Below are 20,112 nucleotides of genomic sequence, written 5' to 3' on the forward strand. Positions count from 1 at the left end.
CATCTCTCCCGTACACCATTTCACACTCACAATAACAAGGACATGGACTTTCATACATCCGCACTCACACACACGCATACACTACACACACTGTTTATAGTTGTATATATTTTGTATATATTGTTTTGTTGGTGCACCTTATTTGTTTATTTGTCTTTTTCATTTAATACACTTTGGGTTTGTTCAGTAGTTGTTGACACGTGTCTTGTCTTGCTCCGCGAAGATTGCGCAACACCGGAAGTGAATAATATTAGCCCGTATTTAGATTCTAGACCCCGTATTAGTGTAATTAGCTCTAAAATAAAACCTGAGCGTTACATAGTGGTGGCCCGTACGGGGAATCTGTTTGTTAGGGTATTTTTCCGGTGTTGTGTGACTTTAAGGAGCAAGATAGACGCCAACATGGCTAGCGCTAAAGCTAACGTTTTTGCTAATGCTAGTAGTGCTCGGAGGGCCAACTTTGCTGTTGCTAGTATTGTACCGGATGATGTAGATGTCCCTGTGACGCGACGTAACCCTACTTCATTGCTTAGCTCATTGTATATATCAGATAGACATGATGATATTGAGGGTCAGATGTCTAAAATTACTGATGTTGTTGAAACAATGCAGACTGAATTTAAGCAATGTAAAGGGGATGTAGAGGCTATGTCTGAGAAAGTGGGCCTGTTAGAGAGGGATTTTAAAGATTCCATTAACAGCAGTTTAAATCGTGAACTCAGTTTTTGGCGGGCAGTGGATGCTAGATTAGCAGAGCTGGAGCGCTACTGCCAAGAGTCTTTAGAAAAACTGGAAAGAGCGATAACAGACTGTTTTTTGCGCCGCGATGTCATCTGGGAAAAGCAGATGAGGAAGCTGCGCATCTTTAGCACATCCACCGTACAAAGGTTACAAGCCTACACCCCTGCGTCTTCACCATCCCCATCTCTACAATCACCCGAGTTTCCAAGCATCGCAACTACAGAAAAGGACCACTTGGGGGCGAAGGATTTTCGGGAAAAGGAGGGGGCCCAACACAGCCAGGAGAAGGTGAAGGAGGGAGCCCCGGAGCCCGCTTCTACTTCATCCCAGGCCGGACCCTCCAACGCCCAGCCCCTGTCTGCACCCTCTCAGCTCTACTACGCCTTGCCACAGAAAGCGGAACCTCCACACTTCACATCAGAGCTGTCCTCGGCTCCACCCAGAGACCTGGCAGAGGTGGAACATCCAAAGCAGGAAGGTCTCCAGGTGGCTCTTCTCGCCACTGTGGTGGATGCCGGAGAGACCCAGAACCAGGGGGTCTCCTTCGAACATCACCAAGGGGCGTTACATCGTAGAGTGCCGAGGAAGAAGGGAGGAGCTCTCCAGCTGGTAATCCCGCCATCACAGACCCAGACGTTCCTGCAAGACTTTCATCGAAAGCCAACGGGTGGCCACCGGGGGGGGCTAAAGACACTACTGAGCCTCCTAGACGTCGCCTGGTGGCCCTCCATCCGCAAGGACGTCTGGCAGTACGTGGAAGCCTGCGAGGTCTGCCAGAGCACCCGGAGCCGGGCTAAGGGAACCAGAGGCCATCGGAGATCGGCCACGCCCCTAGCCCAACGTTCCTGTAAACCTGGGGGAAGAGCCGGGAGCTACCACCTGCCAGACCGCCCCAGGGACAGCCGGAGCAGCCTACCACCCAACACCACTCTACAGACCCAGCCACACCTTCAGAACCAAGCTACCCAAGGACCACAGCGGAGGAAGAGACTCAACTACCACCAAGTTAGCCAGCCAAAAATGCCAGCTACCTCACCGTGTCTTGGGGCAATCCACAAAAAACTGGTAAAGTGAACGTGGGTAATATAAAGCGCTTTTACGGACATTCTCCTCAGACGCCGGAGGCTTGGGGGGGGGGTCTATGTAGCGCAGCCACATAAAGGGGCATTTTAAGTAGCAGGGAAAGAGTTACGGAGCTAATGCGGCTCACCTGCTCAATGAAATATGCCCTGTCTGGTTTTATTTGTCCCCATAGACTGTGTTGGTCACAGGGTTAAGCTCTCGCGAGCATGCGCGATCGCAGCGAGAGGACCCGGAAGCGGCGTCGGGTCACGTGTGCCGGTATAAAGCCGGAACCGGCAAGTGGCTCAAGACGGAGAGATGAGACAGCGCGCTGCATTTTGGATAAGAGAAAGAGAGCTTGATTGTTGTTACGGAGATTTATTTTCCTTGACGGGATTAATCTTCATTGGACACATTCAGTACCCTTCTCGTTCCGTTTTCTCGTGCTCCCGGATGATACATCTTTTACCGGTGAGGCCGAGCCATCTCTCCCGTACACCATTTCACACTCACAATAACAAGGACATGGACTTTCATACATCCGCACTCACACACACGCATACACTACACACACTGTTTATAGTTGTATATATTTTGTATATATTGTTTTGTTGGTGCACCTTATTTGTTTATTTGTCTTTTTCATTTAATACACTTTGGGTTTGTTCAGTAGTTGTTGACACGTGTCTTGTCTTGCTCCGCGAAGATTGCGCAACACCGGAAGTGAATAATATTAGCCCGTATTTAGATTCTAGACCCCGTATTAGTGTAATTAGCTCTAAAATAAAACCTGAGCGTTACACAGTATATAATAAAAAAATGCATCGGCTGACTGGCTTGCTGAAGAGGTGAACAAGAGAATGTTTCAGATTCGTTGCCAGGTGAGCACAACATTAATTAAACTCTAAATTAATTTTTGTTTTCTGTACACGCGTGCACACACACACACACACACACACACACACACAAACAAACAGTATACACAATTAAAAAAAAAAGACCAGATATTTTTGACAGTAAATTTCCGGATTGATTTTTGGATTTTTTTTTTTGCCAGTCAGCTTCTGGTTATGTTGAAGCTTTATGTTAAATGTAAACCATAGTAAAATATTAACACCTATTTTTTATGTCAGATGTGTGTATTAAACATTCATTTAACCTTCATAAAATAACACATAAAACATTCATATAATATGAATATGAATTTTGGCTTTTATTTAGATAAAACATGTACATTTACTATTTGAAAAAGACATATTGTGCATGTGGGTGTCTCAGTTCTGTTGCTTGCAGAGCGTCTTATCTATACTTCTCGGAGAGAGCCAGGGACACGGCAATGAAAAACTTATCCATAGCCACATGTATCTCAGGAGTGAAGTCAGTGGGGAACAGCATGGCCAGAACCACGAGCAAATTGTGGGACAGGATCTACAACGTAAAGTGAAAGAACACCAGTAATTAACAAGCATGAAAAACAAGATTTAAATATTTAAGAGCAAAATAAAGTAGGATTAAAATGTATTTGCCTTGAAGTTGGCCGGGTCAACACGCAGCTGGTAAGCATGCAGCTCGCTCAGGCTGACCAACGCACTGGTCAGGTCATCGATTTTGCTGACAGCCTCTCCCACTCCAGACATAATAACCTTTCCATGCTTCTTCACTTGGACAGAGCCATAGCTCAAGTCGTTCCAATGGGAAAAATAGTTCTTGGTCTGGGGGTAAACAGTCAGCATCCTGCGTAGACACATTGCATAAAGTTAGCCCTCGGTACTGGGAAAAGAATTAAAATGAATACTAAATAAGAAGAGTTACTCAGGCACCTACCTGTACAGAGCTTCACTACCGATTTCTTCAGCCTTTGGGGCGATCTTAGCCCAGAAGGCCTTGATGGCGTCTTTGTCCTTAGCAGAGAGACTCATGGTTACAGAGTGGTTTTGGAGAAGACTTCTGTGAACTGCCTCAAAAACACAACAAAATCTCCCTTTTATACAAGGACTCAGACCGGGCACACCCCCGACCCACCTCAATATCGTAGCAACTTGGACTAATGTTACATATGACAAGATTAGACAAGGCTTCTGCTGCTTGTCATAGATAATGTCCACGCCTGATAGGAAACAACCTGATAAATTGCCCCGTCATTTTGGTCATTTTACCTGCTGTTTAAAATTGTTTTATAATACAAGAAGAAATTTCATGAAATTAATGAAAGTCAGTACCCAGCAAACATTGGTCTGGCGGCAACCTTGAGTCCCTGGCCAAAAACAGTTGTGGTAGGATGGCATTAATTGGTAAAAATATTTGACATAGAACATTTCCTAAAAATGCATTCAGATACGTTTGTACATGTCTACAGATGTCTGGGGTTCCATGTATAGCTGTTACTTTTTTTTACAACCTTTTAGCTAAGTGTTGTTTAATATATACCCTCGAAACAAAAACTGGACGATTGATGACCGTTTATGACAGCTGTTTTAAATCAGATGACGTCAAACAGGTTATTTTTCATCCATGACGGGACGTGTCGGAGGGACGGCATTTGAACGGTCATTAAAAGACCACAAACTTGGATCAGACTGAATGCGCAGCCCGCACCTCTGATCTGAAGCTAGGACTGTTAAATATTAGATCTCTCGCATCTAAAGCAGTTATAGTTAATGAAATTATCACAGATCAGGAGTTTGATATACTCTGTTTAACAGAAACCTGGATTAAACAGGACGAGTATGTAGCTCTAAATGAAGCGAGTCCTCCTGGATACAGCTACATACACCAGCCTCGGTTAACTGGTAGAGGAGGAGGCGTCGCAGTTATTCACAATGATAATTTGACTATTGTACAAAAACACGGACACAAATTTAATTCATTTGAAATTCTTTATAGTAACATAAGTGTATTTAACTATATTAAGTCAGCTCAGTCGATCCCGCTAATTGTCATTTACAGACCTCCAGGGCCGTACTCGCAATTTCTTAGTGAATTTGCAGATTTCCTCTCAAACCTAGTCGTTTCTGTAGACAAAATGTTAATTGCTGGAGATTTTAATATTCATTTTGAAAACCCAGAAGACCCTCTGAGAACTGCATTTATGTCTATACTGGACTCGGTAGGAGTAAATCAGTGTGTAGTAGGACCCACTCATAAAGCAGGTCACACTTTAGATTTAATAATATTATTTGGATTAAGTATAAAAAATTTATTCACAATACCACTATCTGAAGTTATCTCAGATCACTATCTTGTCTCAATTCAAGTGTGTCACAATAATAATGTACACACAGCGCCGCGCTACCGTATAAAACGTACATTCACATCAACTACCAAACAGAGTTTTATCAGTAATCTCCCAGAGTTCCCAACTACGATTAGATCACCGTCTGACCCCACAGAACTCGATCAGGCGACTGAATATTTAGAGTCGACATTTCGCTATACCCTAGATAATGTAGCTCCAGTCAAAAGAAAAATTATTAGAGATAAAAAACTTGCTCCCTGGTATAACGATCACACGCGCACTCTAAAACAGACCGCTCGGAAATTAGAACGTAAATGGCGTCAAACTAAATTACTAGTATTTCAAATAGCATGGAAGGAGAGCATCCTGAACTATAGAAAAGCTCTTAGTGTAGCTAGATCAACATATCTCTCCACTCTTATAGAAAATAACAAAAATAATCCTAGATTCTTATTTAATGCTGTAGCCAAATTAACCAGAAATAAGACCACTGCAGAAATCTCCACAACAACATCATGCAATAGTGAGGACTTCATGAACTTTTTTAATAATAAAATTGTAAATATTAGGCATAAAATTGAGGTTTTGAAACCGAACAATGTAATTGATGCAGATGTTAATCTAGCCATGTCAGACCAGAACCTAGAATACTTTACTCCCCTTGAAGAGAATGAACTAATTTCACTCATCTCTTCTTCAAATTCATCAACCTGTATATTAGATCCTGTACCGACACATTTTCTTAAACAGATAGTACCAGCAATAATAGAACCCCTGTTGAGAATAATTAATTCTTCACTCAGCATTGGATATGTTCCAAAATCTTTTAAATTAGCAGTTATCAAACCAATAATTAAGAAACCTGACCTCGACCCCTGTCAGCTGTCCAGTTACAGACCAATATCAAACCTCCCCTTTATCTCTAAGATCCTGGAAAAGATAGTAGCGGAGCAGCTATGCTCATATATACATAGAAATGGCATACATGAACTGTATCAGTCAGGATTTAGGCCTCATCACAGTACAGAGACAGCGCTCGTTAAAGTAGTAAATGACATTCTATTGGCCTCTGATCAGGGTTGTGTAACTATGCTTGTATTACTTGACCTCAGTGCAGCTTTTGACACTGTTGATCACGCTATTCTTCTTCACAGATTAGAAAATGTAGTGGGAATTAAGGGTACAGCCCTCTCCTGGCTCAGATCCTATCTGACCCATCGTTATCAGTATGTAGACTTAAATGGTGATTATTCTGCATGTTCTCTAGTGGAGTTTGGCGTTCCGCAGGGTTCAGTTTTAGGTCCACTGCTTTTTTCCCTTTACATGCTTCCTCTGGGCAACATAATCCGTAAGCATGGTATTAGTTTTCATTGTTATGCTGACGATACACAGTTATATGTCTCAGCAAAACCTGATGAGAAAAAACAGCTTACTAAAATTGAGCAATGTGTGCAGGACATAAGAAATTGGATGCTAATTAACTTCCTTCTGCTAAATCCGGATAAGACAGAAGTTCTAGTCATAGGACCGCATACAGCTAGGAGTAAAATTTTAGATCACACCGTAACTTTAGATGGCCTTTCTGTTCGAACAAATGCAACAGTAAAAGACCTTGGTGTGATTATTGATTCCAGCCTTTCATTTGAAGCACATGTAGATAATATTACCAGGATAGCATTCTTTCACCTCAGAAATATTGCCAGAATAAGAAATTTATTGTCGCCAAACGACGCAGAAAAACTAGTTCATGCTTTTATCACCTCTAGGTTGGACTATTGTAATGCCTTACTGTCTGGTTGTTCAGCTAGATGCATAAATAAGCTTCAGCTAGTCCAGAATGCAGCAGCGAGAGTCCTCACCAGAACCAGAAGATATGAGCACATCACCCCTATCTTATCTTCACTCCATTGGCTCCCTGTGAAATTTCGCATTGATTTTAAAATACTACTCTTGACATATAAAGCATTAAATGGTCTCGCGCCGCAGTACCTGAGCGAAATGCTAGTGTCTTACGATCCGCCACGCCTACTTCGATCAAAGGATGCAGGCTGCTTGTCAGTACCGCGTATTATGAAAAATACAGCTGGGGGCAGAGCTTTTTCTTATAAAGCCCCAAAGTTATGGAATAGTCTTCCAAATAGTGTTCGGGACTCAGACACAGTCTCAGTGTTTAAGTCCAGGCTAAAAACCTATTTATTTAGCCAAGCATTTTTATAAATAGATTTGCCATAGGTAAAGGAGCAGATCTGGGGGACTCATGGACGTAGAGTATTATGGTGAACTGGTATGTTTGGATGCTGTCTTCCTCACTCTCATTGATCACTCAGGTTTGCTGACGGTGAGGTGATTGTTTGCTTTACATGTCAGGAAGCCCTCATGTTTGTGTTTCCTTCTGGCTCTCCCTTTTAGTTATGCTGTCATAGTTAGTCCTGCCGGAGTCTCTGCTTGCACTCTACAGTTAATATACATTCACATTATACATTGTGTGACTGTGACCATACCTAACTGCCATCTCTCCTCTTCTTCTCTTTCCCCCCCTCTTTCTTTTTCCTCTCTCCTCCTGTCCCCCCCTTTCACTCTTTCTCTCTCTCTCTGTCGAGCTACACATGTCGTTCCTGAGCTGCCAGTGATCCAGACTCCCTCTGCCCTCCGGACCTGTCTGACCCATCCTGGTGCCCCGCTTCTGGCTGAAGATCTCGTCACATGGATGCCCCGTGTGTCTCTCTGGGATGCGTCTGGTGTCTGGGAATGATTCTCTCCACCTAGAAAATGGTTCTGGCCTTGACTGGTGTTGGCAACTGTTTCTCTGGGGACTTGACAGTTCGATAGTTCATGACTGGAACTTCTTACAAGTCTACCTGGGTCTTCAATAACTACCTGGACTCCATATTAACATCAATTAACATCAGCTATTATAGCTGAACTGCCTCCCACCCTACACACTGTATAAATGCAGATCATTTACTCTTTCTGTTTCACCCAAATGAGGATGGGTTCCCTGTTGAGTCTGGTTCCTCTCAAGGTTTCTTCCTATTACCATCTCAGGGAGTTTTTCCTTGCCACTGTCGCCCTCGGCTTGCTCACCAGGGACAAACTGACCATTTTGATTCATACAAATTCACATTTCATACAAACTTAAATAATTCTTTTGACTATGTAAAGCTGCTTTGCGGCAATGAAAATTGCTAAAAGCGCTATACAAATAAAATTGAATTGAATTGAATTAAACGTCCAAATGTTTGCTGGGTTATCTTATCTTATCATCATCATTATCATCATCATTATTATTATTATTAGTTGTAGTAGTAGTTTGTTTGTTTGTTTGTTAATTTCACATGTAGCCCTAACTTTGGCTTTCTAAGGTAATTTCAGTGACCAGTATTTTTATTAAAAAAAAATTTGAGTGAACTTTTTTTGTTGCCGTAAGTATAAAATAGTGTTTTTAGTAATTGCACCATAAAATTATTTTATATGTAAATAGTTTACTTTTTTCATTATTTCTTTACATTCTTTGCTTTTTCACACCCCATACGATGATCAAAATGTGGAAAAGTAATGATTTACCAGTCAAACACAATAGGCTATATCTGCTTTAACAATTACACTAAAGGGGGTCTTGTAAAAGGCTGCCAAGACAATGTTGGTATTTTAGTTTAAACACATTTAACAGGTTTCCATGGGCGCAACCTCTAAAGATATATTGCATGGTCTTCCTATGTTTTTGGATGTTGTTTAACGTTATTTAAAACCATTGACTACAAATGATGGCATTAATAATAATAATAATAATAATAATAATAATAAAACCAGTAACTACAATCTGAAAGCACAAGGAGGACCAGGCACCATGACAACCCACTTATCTGAAAGATAAAATGATCTGGTCACATCTAATCAGAACCGTCCAGACTGTGAGACTGAACACACCCATTGTGGCCGGGTCCGGGAAGGCAGGGTCAGACGCATATATAAGTGGCATAAAAAGACAGAAATGACAGGACTCAGACTTCAGCAGAACATTCTGAAACCCCAAAAGTCAACATGGTTGCATGGACAGATTTCGAGCGCACTACCATCCAGGACATCTTTTCTAAGATCGATTACGAGTCTGCTGGTCTCCAGGCACTGACAAGGTACATTCATGCATAAATATCTATAACTAGACCAAAATAAATATTCAGGTAAATGTCTTGAGAATATTTAATAAAATTATATTTATTCTTTTCAACGCTTCTCAGATGTCTGGTCGTGTACCCATGGACCCAGAGGTATTTCAGTAAATTTGGAAACCTGTATAACGCCGCTGCCATCGCAGGAAATCCCAAGGTTGCTGCCCACGGCTTGACTGTAATGCGTGGTCTGGAGAAAGCTGTGAAGAACCTGGACAACATTAAGGGCACTTACGCTGAACTGAGTGTGCTGCACTCTGAAAAACTGCATGTGGATCCCGATAACTTCAGGGTGCGTCCTAGTTTGACTTAAGACTTATTTATAACCTAACTTACACTTAAATTTCTTTATTTGTCCTAATTTCTTTATATATTTTAATCCACTGACAGTTTACACTTATAGTAGTCTACACGAATCATCTGTTTTCTACCTGAACTTGTGTTCATTGTGTTTCCCCTGTTTCCTCCTCTAGCTGCTGGCTGACTGCATCACCATTGTAGTTGCCTCGACCCTGGGTGCTGGCTTCACAGCTGAAGTGCAGGCAGCTCTGCAGAAGTTCCTGGCTGTCGTAGTCTCCGCACTCGGAAAACAGTACCATTAAATGCTGATTGTGTTTTGACAGAGAAAACCAACAAACCATTTCAGTTTTAAAACTGACCCTGTACATGTAAATGCAAATAAATGTCCACATAAAATAACCAATAGAATTTCAGAATTGTGTTTTCAATTAAATAACATGACAGGCCATGTTTATTTCTATGCAAAAAAACTTAAATTGAATTGCTATGTGGTATTTTAACATAACAAACATTTTTCTAACTCCTAAATAAAATTTTAAACTCCCAACTTCCATTTAAACTCCTAACAAACATAATACAAAATATCAATTTATATGATAAGTAAAGTCTAGATTTTACCTGGAGACTTTAGTAAACAGGTTTAGTGTTAGACTCTAACCATTAGAGCAAATAAGAAAAAAAGAGTTTTTCTTTTCTTCATATTTTGTCAGTTGAACCTTCAAATATGCAGTCATCAAATAATACGATCTATTACATCAACTAATCACTATTTAGTGAACGTAAAATTTGTAAGATTTTATACAGTTGTACATATCTTGTTCTAACTCTTGAAACACATTTTGTAACCGCGTTTTTGAAAACTTAAAGACTAAAGATTTTCATTTTCATCACTAGTGTTGGGTGTAATGCGTTACAAAGTACTTGGATTATTTTTTTTATGTTTATTTTTGGATGGGATTTTCCCCCAATATTCTCCCTAATTTAGTCGTGTCCATAGAGGGCTCCCACATTAAGGCTACTACTACCCCTTAGTCAGGAGGGCTGAAGACTATCACATGTTTCTTCCGAATCACGTGACGCCAGCCGACCGCATCTTTTCGGCGTAACACATTCGGAGGACAGCGCTATCCGCTCCTTCCGCTTGCGCGAGCTCACAGACGCCCCTGATTGGCCAGTCAGCTCTCTCTAGACTTCTGCCTGCAAGAGGTTACAGCATTACCTGGGAACCGAACCAGCGATCTCCGGATGATAAGACAAGCCACTCGGAGGCCTGTACTTGGATAATTTTTTTGATGACATGCATGACATACATGCATCAAAAAGTAATGCTGTAATGTAACTGATTACTTTTTAATGACAGTAATATTGTAATGTAATTACAGTAGTTGCTTAGAAAAGTAACACTGTTCATAATACAAATTCAAATACCGTAGGTTCCTGTTTTAGATAAATTGAAGTGAAATCTTTTTTTATTTGTTTGGTCAATAAACTACCTGAATATAATAATTTGTGTTGATTTGTAATATTTATGATGCTGTAACATTTTCTATATCCTATGTAAATTGTTTTCACTTTTTGTATTTTCAGCTATTTAGAACTCATAGGTTACGGTCACACTGCAAGTAAAAGTGAGCCATTTTTGAATTTACTTAGACTGATCATATTTAATTTGACCTGTATCCAACATTAGTCTGAACAGATAACATTCCTAACCTGACGCATGAGCACAGGGACACTGACGCGGAGGGACGATTCAGACACTTGGGGGGGTCAACCTCGAACGACTCTGTAACGTTTAGTGTCAAAGTAAAAAAAGTATATTAAAAATCTAACCAAAATTCTTATGTAACTACAAATTGATTTCAATGATGAGATCCTTTCTTTACCAGTAGAAGTGTACGGCGACTTTTTTCAATTATAACGATAAATAAATATTTAAGCAGGTAGATAATAATCAAGGAATATATGCAAGAGGCAAAAATATTTAAAATTTAGTAATAATTTGAGATATATTGGTTACGTAAGGATAAGTTTCAAACAATGCTCATGTCTAAAACAAAACCTCCATCATTAGAATAATTATCAGAATAACGAAAAGAAAGTTATTTGGTGTCTGTTGATGGTTTCACTCTACCATGAAGACGGTTCTGGCCTCGACTGTTGTTGACAGCTGTTTCTCTGAGGACTTGACTTGGCTGCAGTTGCTCGATAGTTCAAGACTGTTTTTCCTACAAGTCTACCTGAGCCTCAAATAACTACCTGGACTCCATATTAACATCAATCAACATCAACTGTTATGCTGAACTGCCTGCCACCTAACACACAGTATGAATGCAGATCAATTCCTGCTTCCTGTTTCACCCAAATGAGGATGGGTTCTCTGTTAAGTCTGGTTCCTCTCAAGGTTTCTTCCTATTACTATCTCAGGGAGTTTTTCCTTGCCACTGTCGCTCTCGGCTTGCTCACCAGGGACTATCTGACCATTCTGATTCATATACATTCACATTCCATGCAAACTTAAATAATTATTTTGATTGTGTAAAGCTGCTTTGTGACAATGACAATTGTTAAAAGCGCTATACAAATAAAATTGAATTGAATAAAATTGAATTATAGAATCCTAAAGAAATACATTTACATTTGTGGTTGAAACATGACCAAAAGAGGAAACATTTAAGGGGTATGAATACTTGAGCAATGCACTGTATGTCTTTTTGGGACCTATGACTCATTTGTCATACAGTAGGCCGTGCTCCAACTTCCAAAGCCTACTTAGAAGAGAAGGAACGCATTATAACACTAAATTGGGGATCAGTTTCATTTTAGGCCACATGATATTCAGTGGTTAGGTGCTTGCTTTATTTAAGTATGACAACATATCTGTAAACATATTTGTAGCAGGCTGGTATATATATGGCAAGCCATTTAGAAAAATATTCATGAGAGAATCGAATGAAAAGTCTGAATATATAGAATGAAACTCTATATATATTGAATGGATTCCAGGTATATTGTATGGATTCCTAATATATTGAATGAAATTCTATATATCGTGGCGTGGGTGGGGCGGCGGCTGACGACCATCATGCATTGCGGGGGTTGTCAATGTGTTCACCCTGTTGGGGAAGGGTGTTTGGGTTAGTGGCTCCGGCCATGTTGTGTGAGTTAAGTGTGTGTGATTTGTTGAATGTGCTCTGGTTCATGCTAAGGCTGAATTGTGATGTTTGTGATGTGAAAAGTGATGTTTGGTAGCGAGAGTGAAGAAGGTTACACTCACTGATTCGAACCAAGTTAAGAGTAGAGCTGGACTGGGACCAAAAAACGGCCCTGGCATTTTTGCCCATAGCGGCCCACCATGATTATTTAAACAATATGCTGAGGCATATGACACATCAAAGGATATATGCGCTCACTGTTTTGTTTCAAACATTAAACCACAGTAACCTGCATGGAAGCAAATAACCTTGGTAAAAAAAAAAATCTGCACATAAAATGATTTTCGCACATTTTGCTGCTTACACTTGTAGGCTTTTGTGTCTTTTCTCTTGCAGCTTTTCTGCACCCCCCTTTTCTCTCTTTTTCTGGTTTATCCATTGTTATAGACGGACTCATCTCAACCTTCGGTCGAACTCTAAATTGCAGATGTTGTCACGGGGAGTTGAGGGCTGGCCAGGATGAAGGCAGGGCGTGGCCTGAAATTTCATTGGACTAGCTCATTGTCCTTTAAGACAGTCAACCAATGGGCTGCGATTCGTATTTCAGATACTCTACCGTTGAGGTTATAAATAAATTGGCCTAATAAACTTTTTTAAGAATATTAAATTATGACTGACAGCCCCGGCCCAAAAATGTGCGTCGGCCCACCAGGCATTGCCTGGTATGCCCTATGGTCGGTCCAGGCCTGCTTATACCCTAGCTTTTGTCATTTTTCATTTAGTATTAATCCTATCCTATTACACACTAAATTGATAGTCTTATTCAGTTTAATCTTTGCTATTCAACAAATTTTTTACTTTCTTCCATTTTTCTTTCTAAGGTTGGAACCAACATGGTGGAATACCTCCAGCAGGCTGAAGTGTCAAGGCCGTACCCCTACTGTACATCCTGACGTTGGGAGATAATGACCAGCGCTGCTTTCAGGCATTTGTCATTCTTGTGGGACAGGCTCTGGAGAAATGCACACTACTTGGGGCGGTTGATGTGTGCTTCAAGGCATTTAAATTTTACATTAACCATCCAAAGCAGTGTGCTCCTGTATAGGACTTTTTGTAATGTTGCTATGAAATAGCGAGGCCTACTTGAAAAGGCATAGACAGTGTTTGTATGTTAAAATGAGACCAGGCCTGGATGGTTTTGTTCTGCAGAAAAGATATCTGAAGTCACAGAGAGATCCTGCTCTGTAAATGCTGTCTCAACCTATTTGTGCAATTACTCCATTCTGCCCTTGTGAGTAATAGTATAGTAATGATGTTACTGTTGATTATCTGCTCTTGTGCTTTTAAAAAAATGCTTTTTCTATGAACGTTTAATAGTATGTTGTTTATTGCATATATGTATGGTTTGTAAGTTTTTTTGTAATAGACTAGTATATCTGTTTAGTTTTTTTTTTTTTTTTTTTTTTACAGATTCACTGTAAAACATAAAAATAATAATAACCTATTTGTGAGGTAGAATCAACCCAACAACCCAGCATTATAGGTAAATATGACCCAGCATTTAGATTGAATATTTATCTCATTTTGCTGGGTTAAATGAAAGCATGTAGTTGGTCTAATATTTACTTAGCAGCTGGGTTAAAAACAAACCAAACTGGGTTGTTTTTAACCCAGTATTTTTTTAGGGTGCATGATGCAGAGAAGGAAGGTGGATATACTGTGTGTGCAGGAAACCAGGTGGAAAGGTAGCAAGTCTAGAAGCTTAGAAGCAGGGTTGTTTTACCATGGTGTGGATAGAAAAGGAAAAAAAGTAGGATTTATCCTGAAAGAGGAATAAAATTAGTAGCAGATAGGTTGATTTAAGATTCAAATTCAAGATTCAGTTTCAAAGAACTTTATTTATCCCAAAGGGAAATTGCTTATTCCTGGTTACAGCTGCTCACAGTTGTTATCCAGTAGAAAGGAAAAAGTAATAAATAAGATAATAAAATAAAAATAAAAATAAAATAAAATAAAATTAAATAAAAATTAAAAGGGAAAAATATTGCACACTAAACTTTTGAATACCTTATTGCACATTAAATATGAAACAATATCACTGGTAAATATTTCACAATTAATACAGTAATCTATGTATATAATATTGTAATTATTACAATATTAATACAGGTATATTGTTTTACTGCGTTACTGATGAGTCTAAAGCTGGAAATTTAAAGTGTGATGTGCAATGTTGTTAGTCTAAAAAATGCTGGATTAAAAAACAACTCAACCATAACCATTTTACCCAAAATTCAGGGTTGTTCATATGACCCAACCAGTGGGTTAAACTGACACTCTTGCTGGGTTGAAACATTCCATTTTGTATTTATTCATAAAAATGTACACAACTTCAAATAATGTAAATAGATTGTACACAGAATAAAAACTAAACAAATAACTTAATTTTGACAAAAATGTCAGACAGACCCACCATATAATCTCAAGGTGACCATTTGTTAAATATAAAATAAATGTAACATAAACAGTCTGTAAAACAATATAAGCAAATGAGAAGACACTTCTTTGTGTAGTTAACAAAAATCAACGTCAAACAAACATCAACTGTCTTTAAGTCTGTATCAATAGCATTACCTCCAACAATGGGAAAGGTATGTTAGTTCGCCCTTGTGTCTCATCCCCAAGGCACAAAACGTGGAACAATTTTCTAGTCATCTACATATTTTGCAGATATCATTCTCATTATATTGGATGCAGATATAGCTCGTTTTAAACTATGACTTAATAATGACGCACTTATTTTTTGAATAATAAAAAGCAGAATGAGAAAAAAACATTAACCCCACACCCTCATGTCAAAGCATTTAATTTGAACAATAAAGCATGCTTGCTTCTAGCAGAACTTTCTAAAAGAGAATTAAAAATTCACATTAACTTACCATAAAATACTCGGAGAGTGCTCTGAGCATGATCGTGTTAGAAAAAAAAAGTTCGCCAAAGAATAAATCAACTACTGGGTGAACATAACACAAACTGTTTTTTTTTTAACACACAAAAACAGAAGACATATTAAGACTTTAGACATTAAACATACCCCAGTTGCTTCTTCTGACAACTATACTATATTATAAAATATGCCAACAGACTTTCCACACACAACTTTAGTGAAGATTACTAGTAATTTACCCAAAATTACATTTAAGATTACATTTAGTAAATTTGGGTTATTATTTGTGTGTGCTACAAACGCACCTTATAAAATACAGTATAGCTGGCCTCTGGCACAGAATATTAAAAACACACCCCTCTACACCCCATATCAAAGTGCGACTTACAAGGTGGAAAAGCGAATGAACATGGAAATGAGCATGGTCATTGTTGCAAACCAACATTAGAAAATTTGGAAAAAAATTAGGCAAATGTAAAATTTGAGACAATTTGTAAGAATCAAAAATGATGAGATTGTCCCTAAAGCCGAGGGAGATGGCGCTGAAGGTAAAATTCCCTGAGAAGGCACCAGACTCAACAAAATCCATCCTTATTTCAAATTCATTTGTTTTTGTTACATACATAGTCACATTTAAAATTATCAATGAGAAAAAAATATGGAATAAAATAAAAAATAAAATACTTTAGGTATAGAAAATATAGCTATAAAGGATAAGAATAAAATATAAAATATAAGAAAAACTGGACAAATATAGAAAATATAGAAAACTTTAGTTGTGGAAGTAAAATAGAATTTAAATACAAATATCCGGGCAGTGTGCAAATATGCATGGATGTGTAGATGTGCAATGTCCATAAGTGTACATAATGTCCATAAATGTCCAGAGTGAATGCAAATGCCCATAAATGTGCAATGTGCAAAAATGGTTTAGCCCTGTGTGGAGTTCTGATTGAAAAACCCGTATTGTCTGTGTTGGCTTTCAGGGAGCAGAAGCACTTTTCTGCAACAGAGAAAACAGTCCATTTTTGGGATGGCTGAGGTCCTTCACCATCTTCGTAGCCTTGGTCCAGCTCTACTTGCTGTAGATTGAGTGCAGGTCAGGGAGCTCAGTGCAGATGATGCACTTGGCTGATCTCACTACCCTCTGAAGAGCTCATCTGTCCTGCATGGTGCTGTTCCCGAACCGTGATGTTTTCCGTCAGGATGCTCTCTATTGTGCAGGAGTAAAAGTTCCCAAGCACCCTGGAAAGCAGTCTAAAGTTTCTCAAGCGCCTTAAGTGGTAGAGACACTGACGAGGGTGTGGTAGTTCCTCTACTGCTTTGTACTGAAGTCCACTATCAACTCCTTTGTCTTACTGACATTTAGTAGGAGATTGCTCCTCTGGCACCAGTTCTCCAAATTTATTTGTGATAACGAATAGCAGGGACTAATCTGCAGTTATACCGAGTGTTAGGAGGCTGGAAGTTTAGTTTAACAGTTGATGTGTTTAAGTTTGTATGGAGTCCAGTTTGTTATTGGAGGCTCACGTAAACTGTAAGAAACTCTAGTCCTGAACTATCAAGTGTTGGACACTGGCCCTCCAGGACTGGATTTGGAGACCCCTGGTGTGGAGGATGCCATCATCTATCAGACTATATACATACCTAGAGTCAGGTAACCTTGTGAGAGTCATGTTTTTTATTTCTCCAGTGTGTTCAACACAATTAGACCTGAGCTACTTAGTAATAAGCTACTGGACATGTGGATGGATGTTTCCCTTGTGACCTGGATTACGAACTATCTAACAGGTCGTCCACAATATGTGAGGCTGCACAACTTCAGACACTACTGTGAGCAGCACAGGGGCCCCTCAAGGGCCAGTCCTATCTCCCTTTCTGTTTACACTCTAAACCTCAGACTTCAGACATTGCTCACAGTCTTGCCATCTGCAGAAGTTCTTAGATGATTCTGTTGTAGTGGGCTGTATCAGGAGAGGTCAAGAGACTGAGTACAGGAGTGTGGTCGACAGTTTTGTGGAGTGGTGTGGACTAAATCACCTGCAGCTCAATGTTTCAAAAACTGAAGAGCTGGTGGTAGATTTTAGGAAGCAGAGGACTATCCCTAACTCCATAAACATCATGGGCAGTGAGGTGGACGTTGTGGATAGCTACAAATACCTACTGTAAGTGTTCACACTGACAATATACTGGACTGGTCAAAGAACATCGATGCTGTGTCCAAATAAGGTCAGAGTCACCTGTACTTTCTCCGGAGAGTTAGGTCCTTTAATGTATCCAGAACCATTCTTCAGATGTTCTTTCATTCTGTGGTCATTCTGTGGACAATACATCACATCCCCTACACTCAATTCAATTCAATTCAATTTTATTTGTATAGCGCTTTTAAAAATTGGCATTGTCCCAAAGCAGCTTTACACAATCAAAACAATTATTTAAGTTTGTATGAAATTTGAATGTGTATGAATCAAAATGGTCAGATAGTCCCTGGTGAGCAAGCCGAGGGTGACAGTGGCAACCTGAGATGGTAATAGAAAGAAACCTTGAGAGAAACTAGACTCAACAGGGAATCCATCCTCATTTGGGTGAAACAGAGAGCAAGAATTGATCTGCATTCATACTATGTGTTAGTTGGCAGGCAGTTCAGCATAACAGTTGATGTTAATTGATTTTAATAAGGAGTCCAGTTAGTTATTGAAAACTCAGTAGACTTGTATAAAGTTCCAGTCCTGAACTATTGAACAGTCAAGTCCTCAGAGAAACAGCTGCCAACACCAGTTGAGGCCAGAACCGTCTTCTAGGTAGAAAGAACCATACCGAGACACGAGACGCATCCCAAAGAGACACACGGGGCATCCATGTGACGAGATCACCAACCAGATGCGGGGCACCAGGATGGGTCAGGAGGGCAGAGGGAGTCTGGATCACTGGCAGCTCGGGAACGACATGTATAGCTCGACAGAGAGAGGGAAAGAGAGAGAGAGGGGGAGATAGGGAAGAGAAAGAGCAGGAGGGAGAGCAGAAGAGAGGAGATAACAGTTAGATCTGGTCACAATCAAATAATGTATAATATAAATGTATATTTACTGTAGAGTGCAAGCAGAGACTCCGGCAGGACTACCGTAACTATGACAGGCTACAGACATGAGGGCTCCCTGGGATGTAAAGCAACCAATCACCTCACCGTCAGCAAACCTAAGTGATCAATGAGAGTGGGGAGGACAGCATCTAAACATACCAGTTCACCATAATACTCTACGTCCATGAGTCTCCTAGATCTGCTCCTTTACCTTAGGCAAATGTAATTATAAAAATGCTTGATTAAATGAATAGGTTTTTAGCCTGGACTTAAACACTGAGACTGAGTCTGAGTCCCGAACACTATTTGAAAGACTATTCCATACCTTTGGGGCTTTGTAAGAAAAAGCTCTGCCCCCAGCTGTAGTTTTTATAATACGCGGTACTGATAGGCAGCCTGCATCCTTTGATCGAAGTAGGCGTGGCGGATCGTAAGACACTAGCAGTTCACTCAGATACTGCGGTGCGAGACCATTTGATGCTTTATGTGTAAAAAGTAGTATTTTTAAATCAGTACGAAATTTTACAGGAAGCTGAAGCTTGTTTATGCACCTAGTTGAACAACCAGACAGTAGGGCATTACAATTGTCCAACCTAGAGGTGATAAAAGCATGAACTAGTTTTTCTGCATCGTTTAGCGACAATATATTTCTTATCTTGGCAATATTTCTGAGGTGAAAAAATGCTATCCTGGTAATATTATCTACATGAGCTTCAAATGAAAGGCTGGAATCTATAATCACACCGAGGTCTTTTACTGTTTCACTTGATGGAACAGAAAGGACATCTAAAGTTACAGAGTGATGTGAAATCTTACTTCTAGCTGTATGCGGTCCTGTGACTAGAACTTCTGTCTTATCGGGATTAAGCAGAAGCAAGTTAATTAGCATCCAATTTCTTATGTCTTGCACACATTGCTCAACTTTAGTAATCTGGTTTATCTAATCAGGTTTTGCTGAGACATATAACTGTGTCGTCAGCATAACAGTGAAAACTAATACCATGCTTACGGATTATATTGACCAGAAGAAGCATGTAAAGGGAAAAAAGCAGTGGGCCTAAAACTGAACCCTGTGGAACACCAAACTCCACTAGAGAACATGCAAAATAATCACCATTTAAGTCTAAAGTTGAGTTACTGATGTCATACAGAAGCACGTTTAGCCACAGACTGAGACTACCAAAGTCTAAAACTGAACGCCAAAGGATGTCATATATACATGTGGCGATTAAACTCTATTACTCCTCCCCCTTCATTCAGCAGGTGTCATGACAGCATAATCAATAGAACTTTATTATGCCCTGATACATTGTGCAATACTATCCGGTGTGCTATATTATTACTACTCTATATGCAATATCAAATATTGTGTGCAATATCTATCCTGTGTGCAATAACCTACATGTACAAGACAAAAAGGAGAG

At 39.7% G+C, this 20,112-nt stretch overlaps 2 protein-coding genes across 2 annotated transcripts; one reads left to right on the forward strand and one right to left on the reverse strand.

Annotated features, from left to right (window-relative positions):
• Positions 1–2,992: 2,992 nt before the first annotated feature.
• LOC128518863 (hemoglobin subunit alpha-like) lies at positions 2,993–9,712 on the reverse strand. The gene is made up of 4 exons (XM_053492205.1): positions 9,639–9,712; positions 3,628–3,757; positions 3,330–3,537; positions 2,993–3,231 (listed from the first exon to the last, which is right to left on the reverse strand). The coding sequence occupies exons 1-4, from the start codon at positions 9,652–9,654 to the stop codon at positions 3,103–3,105; spliced, it is 483 nt and encodes a 160-aa protein (XP_053348180.1). The 5' UTR covers positions 9,655–9,712; the 3' UTR covers positions 2,993–3,102.
• LOC128518856 (hemoglobin subunit beta-like) lies at positions 9,025–9,906 on the forward strand. Its single transcript, XM_053492199.1, has 3 exons — positions 9,025–9,171; positions 9,277–9,499; positions 9,681–9,906. Exons 1-3 carry the CDS (start codon positions 9,080–9,082, stop codon positions 9,807–9,809), a joined length of 444 nt encoding a protein of 147 aa, XP_053348174.1. The 5' UTR covers positions 9,025–9,079; the 3' UTR covers positions 9,810–9,906.
• Positions 9,907–20,112: the final 10,206 nt, after the last annotated feature.

Source organism: Clarias gariepinus, chromosome 3 (assembly GCF_024256425.1).
Source record: "Clarias gariepinus isolate MV-2021 ecotype Netherlands chromosome 3, CGAR_prim_01v2, whole genome shotgun sequence".
Taxonomy (NCBI): domain Eukaryota; kingdom Metazoa; phylum Chordata; class Actinopteri; order Siluriformes; family Clariidae; genus Clarias; species Clarias gariepinus.

Excerpts from the sequence above, each read along its gene's own strand:
- LOC128518863 (XM_053492205.1), bottom strand. Across the intron at positions 3,538-3,627 it reads GGTAGTGAAGCTCTGTACAG|GATGCTGACTGTTTACCCCC; the intron begins GTAGGTGCCTGA and ends GTGTCTACGCAG. Across the intron at positions 3,232-3,329 it reads TTGACCCGGCCAACTTCAAG|ATCCTGTCCCACAATTTGCT; the intron begins GCAAATACATTT and ends TTTACGTTGTAG.
- LOC128518856 (XM_053492199.1), top strand. The coding sequence starts at position 9,080 with ATGGTTGCATGGACAGATTTCGAGCGCACTACCATCCAGGACATCTTT. Across the intron at positions 9,172-9,276 it reads GGTCTCCAGGCACTGACAAG|ATGTCTGGTCGTGTACCCAT; the intron begins GTACATTCATGC and ends AACGCTTCTCAG. Across the intron at positions 9,500-9,680 it reads TGGATCCCGATAACTTCAGG|CTGCTGGCTGACTGCATCAC; the intron begins GTGCGTCCTAGT and ends TTCCTCCTCTAG.